Here is a 13836-nt window from a genome sequence, read left to right as displayed (position 1 = left end):
TGAGCTGATTACATGTGCTCAGAAAGTGAGGCTAGTGAGCTCTTGCACAGATGGTCATCTAAGAGTGTGTCTACGCAACAGCCTGCAGTGCAGCACAGCCATTCTCAAGCTGGCTCAGGTACTGGCAACTGTGTACCTCTGAGCAGCTAAATTCAGTGTGAAAACTGCAGTGCTTCTCAACAGGTTGCTTTAATAAGCAAGCTTTTAAAAAGCTGGGTGGGGTAAATCTCCTTTGCAGTATATTCTGAAGCGGAGACAAACCTGGAAATGTTGACTCATCCCATGTGTACACTTGGCAGAGAGACGTAAGAGGCTCCAACAAGTTATACAAACACTGAGCTGTCTTCAAAAAATGCATATTACATAGCTTGTTCACTTCTGAGTATAAAGCTTAGTTTTGAAGCAGCAAGTCTACTGTTACACAGTTGTGCCAATATTTTACCTTGTGCTACTGCCAAAAGGAGCATCACTTCTGTTCCTCAGCTGCCGGTTGGTCCCAACCAAGTGCTGCCCTTTACTTTCTCCTGTTACAAATGTGTGCAATCACAGGGTGAAATGGACTAGGATGATCCAGTTCAAAAATCAAACTACTTTTAACACAAGTTTCCTAATCTGTGGACAGTACTAGCAGTAGCATTTGTGTGTGCACTGAAAACAAAACCTCTTCTTTCATTGATCGTATCGGTTTAGGTTAGCTTCACAGGTACTGCCTGCCAAGCAATTAAAAAATGAGGTTAGCATCAAGTTATCAGAAAACAGTTACTATTGTGCTTGGAAAGCCATATGATTTGGATAAATTGCATCCTTTTCCCCTGTCTTCCCTTCAGTGCTGATGTTCTTAACACAAAATAGGATACCAGGTTGCAGACAATCAATTGCCTGTCTGCATGAATCTCTGGTGTACTGAGAAAATCTGTACTGAGTATTTGTCCACTGGTTTGCTATGGTAGTATTTGAATATGCAATGGGAAAAAGTACAGTTGGAGGCCAAAGCTCATGTAAAACCAAATGGGATTCGTGGTACTTTGTCTGTAATATCTTAAAGAGAAAAACTTTCCCATTCTTTGAGAAGAGGCATTGACTTTTATATACAGTATATAGTTCTATGAATTCTGAAAGATCCTAATTTTATAAAGCCCTTTGCAAGCTGATTTTTAAACTGGAAAATGACCAATAAAGTATAATGATCTTTTAGGAGATTTACTGCAGGATGATCAAACTCCTAGCACAGGAGCATTAAGCACCGTGAGATTATTAGTTTGGGTTTCTTTATAACCGGTAATACAAAACAGATTTTGTCTGCTCTTGAGATGCAATGCAGTCCCCATTGGAGAGAACAAGCCCAAACCACAGTTTCCAAGAATTTCACTTAGGAGTCCTAAAGTGAATCATAAGAGATGAAGTTGAAATTTAGCTAAAATCGGAGATTACTGTACAATCTGGAAAGCGCTTTTTTTTTTTTTTTTTTTGTTTCTGGCACCTCCTGGTATGGGTAGATATGCAAAATCCCACATGGCAGTAAGGTGCTTTCTGCCAGCCCAGCCGTCTCCAAAATGCAGAGGTGATACTATCCTGACGGTGGTGTTCTCCAGAAATGAGGCTGTTTGAAACAACAATCTAATTTGTGAGAAGAGTCCCACGAATAGCTTTGATTGACAGAAAAAAATCTTATTCATTAGGCAGGGAACCCAATGTAATGGGCAGTGTGTCCTGTATAACATGCTGCTCTATGGTTCAAGTCACAACTGGGGAAAGAAGCAAGGTAGAATCATCAGTTTCTTCAGTGTTATTAAAGGCCGATTTTGGCCATTTTATGTTTCTGACTTCTGGACTAACACTTGCAGGCTCTTTCAGGTGAAACGTGCTGCTGCTGGGCTAGGGACACGTCCTGGGCAGGGGGGAGGCAGAGGAAAGGCTCCCAAGGAGACCTCAAGTCAGGGCCTCCAGAGTAGGCCTGCGACCATGAGCCAGATGCAATTACAAATGGGGGAGGCAGGTGTGAGAGGAAAACAGGGGCAAGATCTCATCTCCAAATCCTCTGGAAAAAGGTTTCTCAGGGTTTTTTGTGAGGAGTCATCATTGCAACGGATGGACGGATTGCCAGACGGTCAAAGCGCCGTGTTGTACCACAAAATGCTGCGTGATGGCTTGAGGAGGCTCCTGCCTCACAGATATAATGTGCTGTTTATCAAACACAGTGTAAGCCTAAGGCATAGAGGTGTGAGGGTGTAGAAGTAGCTAAGTGTCTTTTTACTTTTAAAAGGGTATTGTTTGTGATTAATCAGTGTTTTCTGCCTTATAGGCCTGCCTCGTCCCCTCAGCTTTCACATGATGATACTCATTCACGCATTGAACATTATGCTAGCAGGTATGAGACCAGCTGGACATTAGGCAGATCTTCCTCTAAACAGTCATATAAAAAAATCCCAAAGGCTAGGTGCTACCTGAGCGGGTCTTAAAGAAACGTAGGGTTTGGGGTTTTCTCCTCCAGGCTCTGGGTTGCAGGGTTATTAACCTGTGGTTGCTACTAACCAGCCTGTCTACTAACTTGCATGCCAGAGCGCATGTGTGTGTGGTTAGAAATGACCTCTAGGTTCCCTGGGGGTCTTCATTAAGCTATGCACTCAGTCTGCACAGGGTTTCATTTTCAATGTAGACCCCATTGTAATCATACAAATCAGAAGAGCAGAAGTCTCCAAACTCTACATCAATCTCAAATGCTATTTTAATGTTAAGTAATTAACCACGTGGACTACCACAAACAGGACCTCTCCTTGATTTGATGAATAAAAATCATGGTATATCACTGTTCTAGTTCACTTATCCACTTTCATACTGCTCTTAAGAATCAAAAAGTGGGTTAATTGCACAGATATGAAAATTAATGTGCTTTTCTGCCAAGTAAGCAAATTTTCAAGGATTGAGATAATGTTACTACAACCTTCTCTTTCTGTCCCCCCAAATCACTTGATAAGTAGAGATATTCCTGGAATTATGCAGTATGTTTAGAAGGGGCTAGCTGTTGAAAACTAATGAGAAATGACTAATTATTTCACTTCTGATGATGGCATTGCCAGATACAAAACAATCGGTGTAATCCCCTGGCATTTTAAGGCCTTTCTTTGCTTGTGGAATTAATAAATCATGAGGATTTGAATAAACCCTCAGAGAAAGAGTTGAAAATTTAAAGAGCTGAAAAGCGAGTTTAGCCAGGTCATTGTATTGAAAAACACAATTATTCATGATCGCCTATTGCAAAGCTTTTTGATAGTCAACACAGAATGTAAATTCGTCTGAGTTTCAAATTATCTTAAGTCATCAAAACCATCAAACTCTTTAATTTTTTCAGGAATGTTAGAGCAAACAAAGTTTCTGGAAAATAGAATTTATTTTAATGAGTATGTTTATTTTTCCACAGGCTAGCAGAAATGGAGAACAGCAATGGTTCTTATCTAAATGACAGTATTTCACCTAATGAGAGCATGTAAGTAGGTCACTTTAGTATTTTTGACATGGGTTTTCTTGTGAAGGTTAATAGCTTATCATAAAATTCTGCAGTACTGAATTCACATTGCTGTGTGCTACACCTGATTCAATTTCATGAAGAGGTCATGTTCTTTCAATTTATGTAGTAGTGTCTGGACTTATGGCTTATAGTTTAATAACAAATTTGTGCAACAGATGATTAATGCCTTCAAAATAAAATCACTAATTTCTCAAGAAAATACTGATTTATTCAGGAAATGATTCCCATGTTACTTGACAAAATGCTCATCATCTGATGTTTTTTAAGGACAAATATAAAAAGATATCCCTTCGTCTGAACTGTAAGCTTAATGATATTAAATTATTGTAAGGTAGAAAATGTGTGGGCAAAATGTCATTCAAAAGAAAAAGTCTGGTCTACCAATAGAAGAAATATATGACAAATATAACCCAGGGGGAGTCATCCTCACCATGATATGTTAGAAGTAGTAAACTTTAAGTTGGACATATTGCTGAGAAGCATTCGTTTTACTGCTTAGAAGTACAAAATCATATATAAAAGTTAAAGGAATGTAGTTGAAATTTTTGAAGAATAGTTCAATCTAATGTCACGCTGAGACCTTTTTGTTTTTGTTTTCTGACATGATAATATATTTCTCTTCTTTCCTGGTTTTCTTGATCTTATTTATTCTCTGAATTAAATGGCATAGAACTAGAAAACTAACCGTGAATAGTATGTTTGAAATGAGGAGAACAGCACGTAAATTAATGTAGTGCTTGAAAATTTGGTCTTAGTTATTTAACCGTGTAGGAGAAGTCATACCACAGATTCTAAATCCATAAAATGTATTAAAAATTTTTTTGTAAGTGATTTTCTACAATAATATCGTCCTTATCACATATTGAGGATTTTCTTTGAAAATTCATAGAGTCTTCTTCTTACTAAATTAAATACTAAGTTCCTTTAAATCATAGTACTTCCATCAATTTTCATTCACTTAAATTCAGATTCCAAATCATTTGTAGGGATGTTTGTGCATCTGCAAAATGTTTATGGATAAAAAAGTAGTTTGTTTCTGTGTTTTGAATTAGTTACTCTTTTGACTTGATAGTATCGTTACCTAACAATTTCGAAAGAAAATCATGTGTATACAACCAAATATTTGTTTTAATATATTGGTTCAAAGAGGAGAAATTTAAAATGATACATGAAAACTAATGCATAAACAATGTTGGGATAGTTTCACATAGTTAATGAAAACTTCATTTCTAAGTCAAATGTCAGTTTTAGATTGATGTAGTAATGTTGTTATATGTGTTTTTTCACTGAAGTATTTCAGTGTCCTTAACCAGAAAATCATGCATAAACCGTATTGTTTTTATTACAGCTTGGTCTTCATTCTTTGCTAAATTAAAAGTTGTATTAATGTGATTCAGTTAATAACATAACCACTGATTATCCAGTCAGTTAATTATTCAGTTTGCACTATTAAAATTATAATAAATATTCTGAGGTTTGGAAGAAACAAGATCAAGATAACAATTGCAAAAAAAAAATCAAAGCTCACCATAAATTTGCAAGTGTGACTGAATTTTGTTTGTCAGGGGCTCAAGAAGCATTTTTTTTTGACATTCTCATGAGTTTTGGATTAAAATTACAGTTAAAACACTACGTAGGTGTAGGAAGAGAAATAAAGAGAAAATGTGTATATATACAGACACAAAACATTAAAATATGTATTGTCGTTGTAATTATATATACAAAATATGTGCAGGCTAAAAATCACACAAAAAGACTGTCTTTGAAAATGACATGCTACAATAATTATGTTAATTTTTACTATTAATTCACTTAAGATGCTTATAAATTTAGGAACTGGCAAGCCTTTTAAATTTTGTTTAAAAAGAGGAAATTATTCCTGTTGTGAAAAATTAATATTTCTCATTTATGAACTAATGGTAATGTGCTCTACATTGCTTTAGCACACCTGCAGTCCATAAAATGGCATCATTAACATTTTCAGGAACAAAATGCAACAAGGAATATTTAAGATTTTGAACAATAACAGCTATTCAAAATGTCTGTTAAATTCTGGATTACAAAAGTAACAGAAAAAAAAGCTAGATCTAATTATTTTGTTGTAAGTATTACCATTAAAATAGAATTCCCCAAAACTGTCATTTTTCATTTTTTTCTGCCATCGACTAGAGGTTCTGCCATCTTTCATGTTGTGTTTTTTTTTTTGTTTGTTTGTTTGTTTGTTTTTTTACAATTATTGCAGGTGTTGGCTGCATAGCTTTGGGCCTGAATGCCTTTCCTTAGCACCTAAAACTTTGATTTAATTCTGTGAGATGGTCAAGATCTTCAGAACTCGATTTGCTTTTTCTTCCAGAGACTTCTCTGTTTCAAATACCTGACAGTTTCAGGGGCAATAAAAATAAAAAGAAACACATCATACCTATTAAATACAATTTATTTATATTTCGACAGTATACATCACTTCTAATATCAAACAAAAATTTAAAAAACTCCTCAGTGAGAAACAGCATACTTTTCTTACATTTAGTCTTTTATTTCACTCCATTTACAATTTTGTAGAATAAAACAGGTAAGTATAGGATGCCATTTTTGAGTAAGAATAGTTGGTATAAAAATTTATGCCTTGCCTTTGCTTGAATGACCCTTGCTCAACATAGCTGAGGCAGAATAAGATAGCTTTTTTCTCAAGCAAGTTTCAAATTTAAGGTAGGCAAAAGAGGAAAGCTGAGATTGTCAGGTGCAGCACAGCTAGGCTTTAAATATGTAAGAAGCAGAGGGGAAGAGACATGAATTCTACAGAAGAGGAAAATTACCATAGACTGTATTAAACAGTTCAGTGGATTTTGTTTTAAGGTATATTGCTCTCCTTTTTGTTACAAAAAAAAATCAGTGAATTTCTTTATAAGAAATGAGACACATGGAGTGCATCATTTACTCATACTTGTTGCAAAGCTAAAAAGGAAGAAGGGAACAGCCTGTTTTATTCTCCTGTGTTTTCCAGCGATGATGAACACTTGTTAATCCAGCACTACTGCCAAAGTCTGAACCAGGAATCCCCCCTGAGCCAGCCCCGAAGCCCTGCCCAGATCTTGATTTCTTTGGAGAGTGAAGAAAGAGGTGAACTGGAGAGAATTCTTGCTGATCTGGAGGAAGAAAACCGGTGAGTTATGCTGCCAGCTGTGGCAGAGACCAGCTATGCACTGAAGATACAGATGGAAGAGGGAATGCTAAAAAAAAAAAAGAAAAAAAAAAAGAAAACAGGATGTCTTTTAAAACTCATTCTGCTAAGTTTTTCTAAGCCATTCATAGTTTTCTCTCTATAAGAGAGAGGTGATAAGTCTGAAATCATGTCATTATTAACTCATGCCCATGATCAGTGCAGTGATGAGAAAGCAGTGAACCTTCCAAATGATGAGCTTGCAAACAAGTGTCTGGGTCACCTAATACACTTGCGATAATGGTGCCACATCTAACAAGCTCTTCTAGCTGTGTTTCATAATATTTCCTTTGGTTCGACTGTTTCCTTTATTTCCATGATATTAACAACCTTCATGCCTTTGTTACCATACTTTGCCATTACATGAGGGAAGGGTGTGCAAGTTTCTGCATGCCTGTCTGGAAAAGGCAGGGGAAAGTTCTTAGAAAGACATGCGTTTCTCAAAAAGGTTGGTTAGTATGATATGTGAGGTTTTGAGAAGATCCCAATTCATTTGAAATAAAAAATCCATGAAACAGCTGTGCTATCCAGCTAGACGGAATGCACACAGGTAGAATTTTTAGGGATAAACTGAGTTATAAAGTTGCAATTTCCTCATAAAAATTAGTAATTTTTTGTAATTAAAACTTCTGCCCTCTTTTCTTTCTATTTGTTTGGCATTATTTGTTGCCATATCCTTAGCCTTTAGGTATCAAATATTATTGACCACTTCTTTTAATTTGAAGTGTAATTGAAGTTATCTTCATTAATTGAAAGAAAAAAAAACACAACTGGTTTCTTGCAGCATCACATTGCAGTCCTGTTTCTAAGGTACTCCAGAGTCTTGTGCCATCAGCATAAAAACTGGTAGATCTTGACACCGGTAGATTAATAACTGCAGCCAAGAACTTCTAAAATAAGAATGTAAGATAAAATTACTAGATCTACAAAATATATATATATATATTATTTGCCTTCTCCTGTCTTTGGCTTAAAATTACTAGATCTACAAAAAACACATTTTTATTTGCCTTCTCCTGTCTTTGGCTTTTATGGTATAGTCTGTTGGCATTTTCATATTCTTTTTTCTTGCTTCTGCAAAAGCTAGATACTTTAGTTTTGTTTACGTTGAGGGTGTAATGCAGTAATCATTTACCTTAGGCATGTCAAGGAAATAACTGCAAGAAATAACTGCAAGAGTTGGCAGTGTCATAGATCTTTCCATTCAGAAGTTTTTGGATGGTTCTAATTAATTATAGTGCCTCCATCACCCCATCATCTCTATGAGACTGTGGTTGGGATTCTTTACAAAGGGCAGAGCCTGGACTTGCAGAACACCTTGAATTGATTTTGGCATAGAGAAGCCTGAAATAAGCAATTCTGTCACCTGGAACAGGAGGAAGATGTAAATCTGTCTTGTGCTTCCTTCTGGACTTGCATCAGCTTCTCCTTTGCAGATTAGGTCTGTATTTCTGTAGAAGTAAAATGCTTCAAGCAGGAAGAGAATAGAGCCTGTTCTCCATAAATAGCAGTTTTATTTTTCTGTAGACCTGTCCCTATAAATCTCCAGGGGCAGACGTAACTGATTTAACTACTAGTTTCTTTCACACAGGCTTTTTTCATTAAAGTTGTAATTTTGCTATAAAAGTTAATTTTAATCCACCTGTATTTTCTCATGCCCTTGTTTCCAAGTGTTGCACCCTCTCAGAATCAGAATACAAAATCTTCAGGTCAGGTTAAACTGAGGATTGACCTGTTAAAGTCTACTTTCTGTGAGGAATTAGTAGCAGAGGTGTCCTGGTTTCAGTTAGAACAGAATTAATTTTCTTCCTAGTAGCTGGTGGAATGCTGTGTTTTGGCTTAGGATGAGAAGAGTGCTGATAACACCCCGATGTTTTAATTGTTGCAGAGCAGTGCTTATACCAAGCCAAGGACATCTCAGCCTTTTGCTCTGTCCTGCCAACAGGCAGGCTGGGGGTGCAGTAAGAGCTGGGAGGGGACAGACCCAGGACAGGTGACCCGAACTAGCCAAAGGGGTATTCCATACCATCTGACGTCATGCTAAACAATATATAGGGGTGGCTAGCCGGGGGGAGGGGGCCGGACTGCTCGGGGTTAGGCTGGGCATCGGTCAGCGGGTGGTGAGCAATTGCATTGTGCATCACTTGTTTGTACATATTATTATTACTTTCCTATTATCACCATTGTAACATTATTGTTATTATTGTTATTATTATTTTGTTATTATTATTTTCCTGTCTTACTAAACTGTCTTTATCTCAACTCACGGGCTTCACTTTCCATTTCTCTCCCCCGTCCCAGAGAGGGAGGGGGGAGGGTGAGCGAACGGCTGCGTGGTGTTTAGCTGCCAGCCGGGTTAAACCACGACAAGAGGGAATAGCTGGAGATTATGTTCCAGCCTGCTTGGAAAACTCTGGCATGATGTCTGACAGACCCCTGTGTGTTCCTCCCCATCTCTTCATGAAAACACTGACTTCCCATACTCTGATGGTCCACTAGCATCTGCAACATAACTGAACTCCGCATGGCCAGGTGTAATTAAAGCTAGGGACAAGGCATTGTTCAGAGCTTCTTTCCATCTAATACGTAAATGCTCTGAAGTGCTGATAAAAAGGAGAGTGAAAAATAGAGGTACAGTCAAGAACTCACCTTTTTCAGGAGGATTTGGGAGAATGTAGAGAATCAATGAGGCATAAAGGATGAAGAAGGGATTTCAGACAGAAAGCTGTAGTAAATAAAGCCTTTCCTCAATGAATGGCAGTCAGATTGTCTTTGAAACTAACTCCAGACTTCTACGGCATAATACTAATACTACATTACTAAAACTACATAATACAGACTTCTACGGTACATAAAGCCCAAGTACTTTCTAAAGTGTAGGAGAAACAAAGTTTTTTAAAAAGCCATCATATTTCGCATTTTCGGGACTTTAGTAGTTAAGAATTAGTGGCTAATTAGTACAAAACAGTAATATAGCTTAGTTTTCATGGAAGGGGTGTCATTGTTTTAAACAGCACCAGGTAGTAAATCATGGAAGAAGAACAGAAATCAGAATGTTCTTCTGTCTGTATACAAAACAAGCTGCCGACTAGAAAGGAGGATGGCTTTTAAAGCAGACGAGATTTGGATGAGAAAGGTAGTATATGAACATTAATAGAACCTGGACTTACAGAATTAAATATGCTAAAGAAATCCTTTTGGGGGTTTATACCTCATATTTTAATAAGATGTTTGTTTAATATAATAACTACCATTGAGGAATAACACATAAAAAGATCTCTGGCAAAAATTATACCATAAAAATATCTGTTTTAAAGTTTGTCAGTTAAATAAGGGCCGTAAAGTATAAGCTTGACCATATATAAGCTTGTCTGTTGGTTTTTCATTCCTACTATTGGAGATTTAGTTCTTAGCTGGATGCCACCACAAGCAACCTCTCCTATTTGGGGTGATTCAGGGCTTAATGCAGCAGGGACTGAGAGGTCTGTTTCTGTAGGACAGCCTGGAAGTCACACTGCTGTGATTTTCACTGATTATGACAAAATCATGACTTTTGTCTCTCTGCGTCTGTTTCTGCAAACCTCTATAAATAACTTGTACTTAAAATATGAGGCAGCAGCTCAAAAGAGAACAGGTTGTTGCTTATTGTCCTGATAGATTGTCACAGCCAGATGACCATGATTTTATGAAGGAAACACTGATTCCTGTCACAAAAATAAACCATTCAGACAGGATCAGTCAGGATCAATTCATACACTTACCTGTCTTTTAAAAAGTTTTGTCTGCTTAGATTTCTGTTTTCTAGTCTTTCTCCGATGAGTTTATTCAAGCCTTTTTGTCTGTTACCAAAGGGAATCAACAAACTGTGATCTAATCCCTTGTGTCAACCTGACTCTAGAGGGTGAATATGTGTTCTTCACATTATTTCTAACAAATCCTCTGAGTAAATGTTGTTTATTGCTCCAGCGTGAAGACTCAGTGAATCTATTGCTGGATAATGGGCTGACTGATACAAAACATGTTGTGATCTCCCTGTCCTTAGCCCAGCCTTGAAGCAGCTGGGCTGTTTCATTTCCATTGTAAATACCTTGGGTTTTGTCACAGGAGTGTGTCTCCTTTCTGGTGCTGATGTGATGCTTGTTCCTGGGAAGGAAAGTGGCTAGAAGGGTAGCAGCGTTAGATAAACAGCCATCTTCTCATGCCTATATTGACAAAACTTCTGCTGCATACACTTCTGATGATTTTTGACTATGAAGATTTAGCTGTCCTTGCTGTGTCTTGTATTATTTTACAGTTATGGTCAGCACTTGCATTCACTTCACAACAGCTATTGGGAAAGCTGCATTCAGTACCTACAAGAAGCAATACTAAGATAACAAAACACTGTCATTTCTCTTTTTCTTCTGCTCTCCACAGTTTCCTACTTTTATTAAAAAAAACCTTCTCACTTTTGCTTTCTGTTTTTATTTTTCCTCACCTCTTTTGAGCTGTTTATAAAATTCTGACCTCCATTTGGTTTTCAGCTGCAATTTCTGGTCTCCAAATATTTCTGTCTTGACTTGCTATTCAGATAAAAAAGACTCTTTGAAATTGAAATTTTGAGGTTTGCTTTTGGACAGTTTTAAAAGATCTGTTGCCTATTTTGAATTCTTCTGAAATGTATTATCCAAATCATAAACTAACCTAGCTGTGACACACTTCTGAATGTTTTTTGGGTTTTGTTTGTTTGTTGTTGTTTTTTTTTTTTTTCAGCTCCAAGGACCTCTTCTTAGATATTAATTATTTATCTGCTAGAAATTTGAGAGGTTGGTGCTTTAGTAGTTGTGAATATGACTTCCATAAATTATGTATGCCTAAAACTTGACTGTTAAATAATTTATATTTGCTAAAATGTGAGCAATTTAGAGAATATTTTCAATTGGTGAAACTTTTTCATTTGAGCATTCAGCCTTCAGATTTGTGCTTAGTTTTACATCTCCTTGAATATTGTGATAAGAACATTTCTTGATGTATCCAATAGACATAAAGTAATCTTGCTGTAGAAGGCAGTATTACTATATTGCCGTATAAGACAAAAATGCAGACACTTAAAAAAGTGCCCTAAAATCGTTCTGAAATTTCCTTAGGAGTGAACGTCTTTCTGAAACAGATGGGACAGATTTTTTGTGTCCATCTATAGCAGTACATTACATAAGTTATAGACTAGGATGTACCATACTGGCATTAAAAAGAAAGCATGGTTTTGTTTTGAGATGGTCTCAATTATTTTTGCAAATATTTTTTCTTCTGCTATTTTAACAGCTAAAAAGATGAAAGCTGCCTAGTATTTTAGTTGAATCAAATACTTCTGTAAAAGGGACACTTCTCTCTCGTTCTCTTCTTGTTTTTCTCCCAGCTTTCAGCTGTTCTGTAACAAGAAGTTAGTAAATGACGCCTCCAGACTCATCTGTTTGCCTTTCCTTTGCTTTCCTCACTTGTAGTGGGAGCACAGTGGGCTGTGAGCCGCTGGAGAAGCACTAACATCCCAAATCTCAAAGCTGCCTTGATTTCATGCAGCAAGAGTCTTGCTTCAAACCTGAAGAATGATAACTGGCCTCCTCAGCTAAGTTTGTTCTGTATCATTGCCAATAGCTAGAAAGTGATGTATTTCTAAATATGCTGTGACTCCTCTTTGTATTTATTTTGGCACTGAAGAAGTAGAAGTAAATCTTCTAAGTGTGAAGCATCATAAGCAAATAGTGGTACTCTAATGAGGCATAGAGGTAGTACATGGTTCAGTTACCAGCTTTGTCCATTTCTTCAAACCACTGGTTTGATGTAGTTAGATGAAAAATAACCTGAATTCAAAAATTTGCAATTGCCTCGGAGAGGAACATTCAGCAAATCTGGTCCACTAGGATTTCCCTCACCAAGCAATTAATCTTGCCAGTGATAGATGTGATTAATAACTCATGAGCTCTTTACTACCCAGATCTTTACAGATGCATAAATCAAGGTTACATTGCATGCTTCCTCTGTTATTTTTCTTCCTGAATGCTTAAAAGAGGTGCAAACATGGTTAATGAAATGCATGGTTTTTTTTCTTTGAATATTTCTTTTACTGAAGTCGAATATATTTTCCCAGTGATCAGAGGATGCATCATCTTTGTTTGTGACATCCAGTTGTGAAAGCTGCCCAGTCACCCAGCGAGGCTGGCTTTCTGAATATTGCCAATCCTTGCTCAGTCACACTCATTTAGAGAGATTATGCTTTGGCTTCCCCTTTCTCTAACTTCCCATTTAATGCTGAAAATGTAAGACAGTGCCTTTCCTCGGGACACAGATGATATATTCTGAGGGTTGTGGACAGTTCCTTTGACGCCTGGCTTGCAGCAGCATTTCTGTTTCACCACAGAGCTTAAAACTGTTCCAGAGGTGGGAATAAAACCAGATTGTTTTCTCCTCTAGGATGGTCTTAAAGCAGTTTTCAAATGGTTTCTTTCTCCTGACTTCCAGCCTTTTTTCCCCTATGTAAATACAATTCCCTGTATGTTCGATCTCTGTTATTATTGATACTACTGCAATCTGTGTCGCTCTTACGGCTCGGAAAGCAGTCAATATAATGAATCCTAATTCTCTGGACTAAGGACTCTGCAACTGGAATGAAAAGGTACAGATATAAAACTCAGTGACACAGATGCTCAGGACAAACTCTTGGGCTTTCTTCAAAATGTCATTCCTTGTTCTAACAGAATTACTGCGTTGTGTTGTAGAACTCCTAAATTCAGACACCTCCGTGTGGATAATATGCAGAATCCTTTTACAACATGCTTTTTCTGTAGTAATTCAGAAAGAGTTTTTTAACTATTTTGTATCAGACATGGAAGCATTTTCATCTGAATTATTCCCTGATCCTCCTTTTGTTTTCCATAATATATTTACTGGAAGAGCTTCTCTGTCTTGATATTTGAGGGGAAAATTGTAGATTTCTATGTAACAAAGTGCCTGATTATGTTGTAAGCATCAGCAGGGGCATTTGTTTAGCTTCCCTTAGGGTGGTACTTTATCTTCTGCTTTACAGCACTTTGAAACCTTCAAACTTTCAAGTTTGCTG

General features: G+C 37.0%; 1 protein-coding gene across 15 annotated transcripts in view; it reads left to right on the top strand.

Annotated features, from left to right (window-relative positions):
- Positions 1 to 13836, top strand: part of DMD (dystrophin) — a 1246037-nt gene that overhangs the window by 1207381 nt on the left and 24820 nt on the right. For 13 of the 15 annotated variants that reach the window (XM_084515490.1, XM_084515483.1, XM_084515486.1 and 10 more), the window contains 3 exons: positions 2303 to 2368; positions 3419 to 3484; positions 6528 to 6686. In XM_084515490.1, the coding sequence (XP_084371616.1) occupies positions 2303 to 2368; positions 3419 to 3484; positions 6528 to 6686 (291 nt within the window). The remainder of the gene's footprint in view (positions 1 to 2302; positions 2369 to 3418; positions 3485 to 6527; positions 6687 to 13836) is intronic. The other 2 variants (XM_084515488.1, XM_084515477.1) reach the window with 1 other exon arrangement.

The sequence above is a fragment of the Aythya ferina genome (genome assembly GCF_964211825.1).
Source record: "Aythya ferina genome assembly, chromosome: 1".
Lineage (NCBI taxonomy): Eukaryota > Metazoa > Chordata > Aves > Anseriformes > Anatidae > Aythya > Aythya ferina.
The sequence above is the reverse complement of the archived record's forward strand: the minus strand, read 5'-3'. Positions and strand labels throughout refer to the sequence as shown.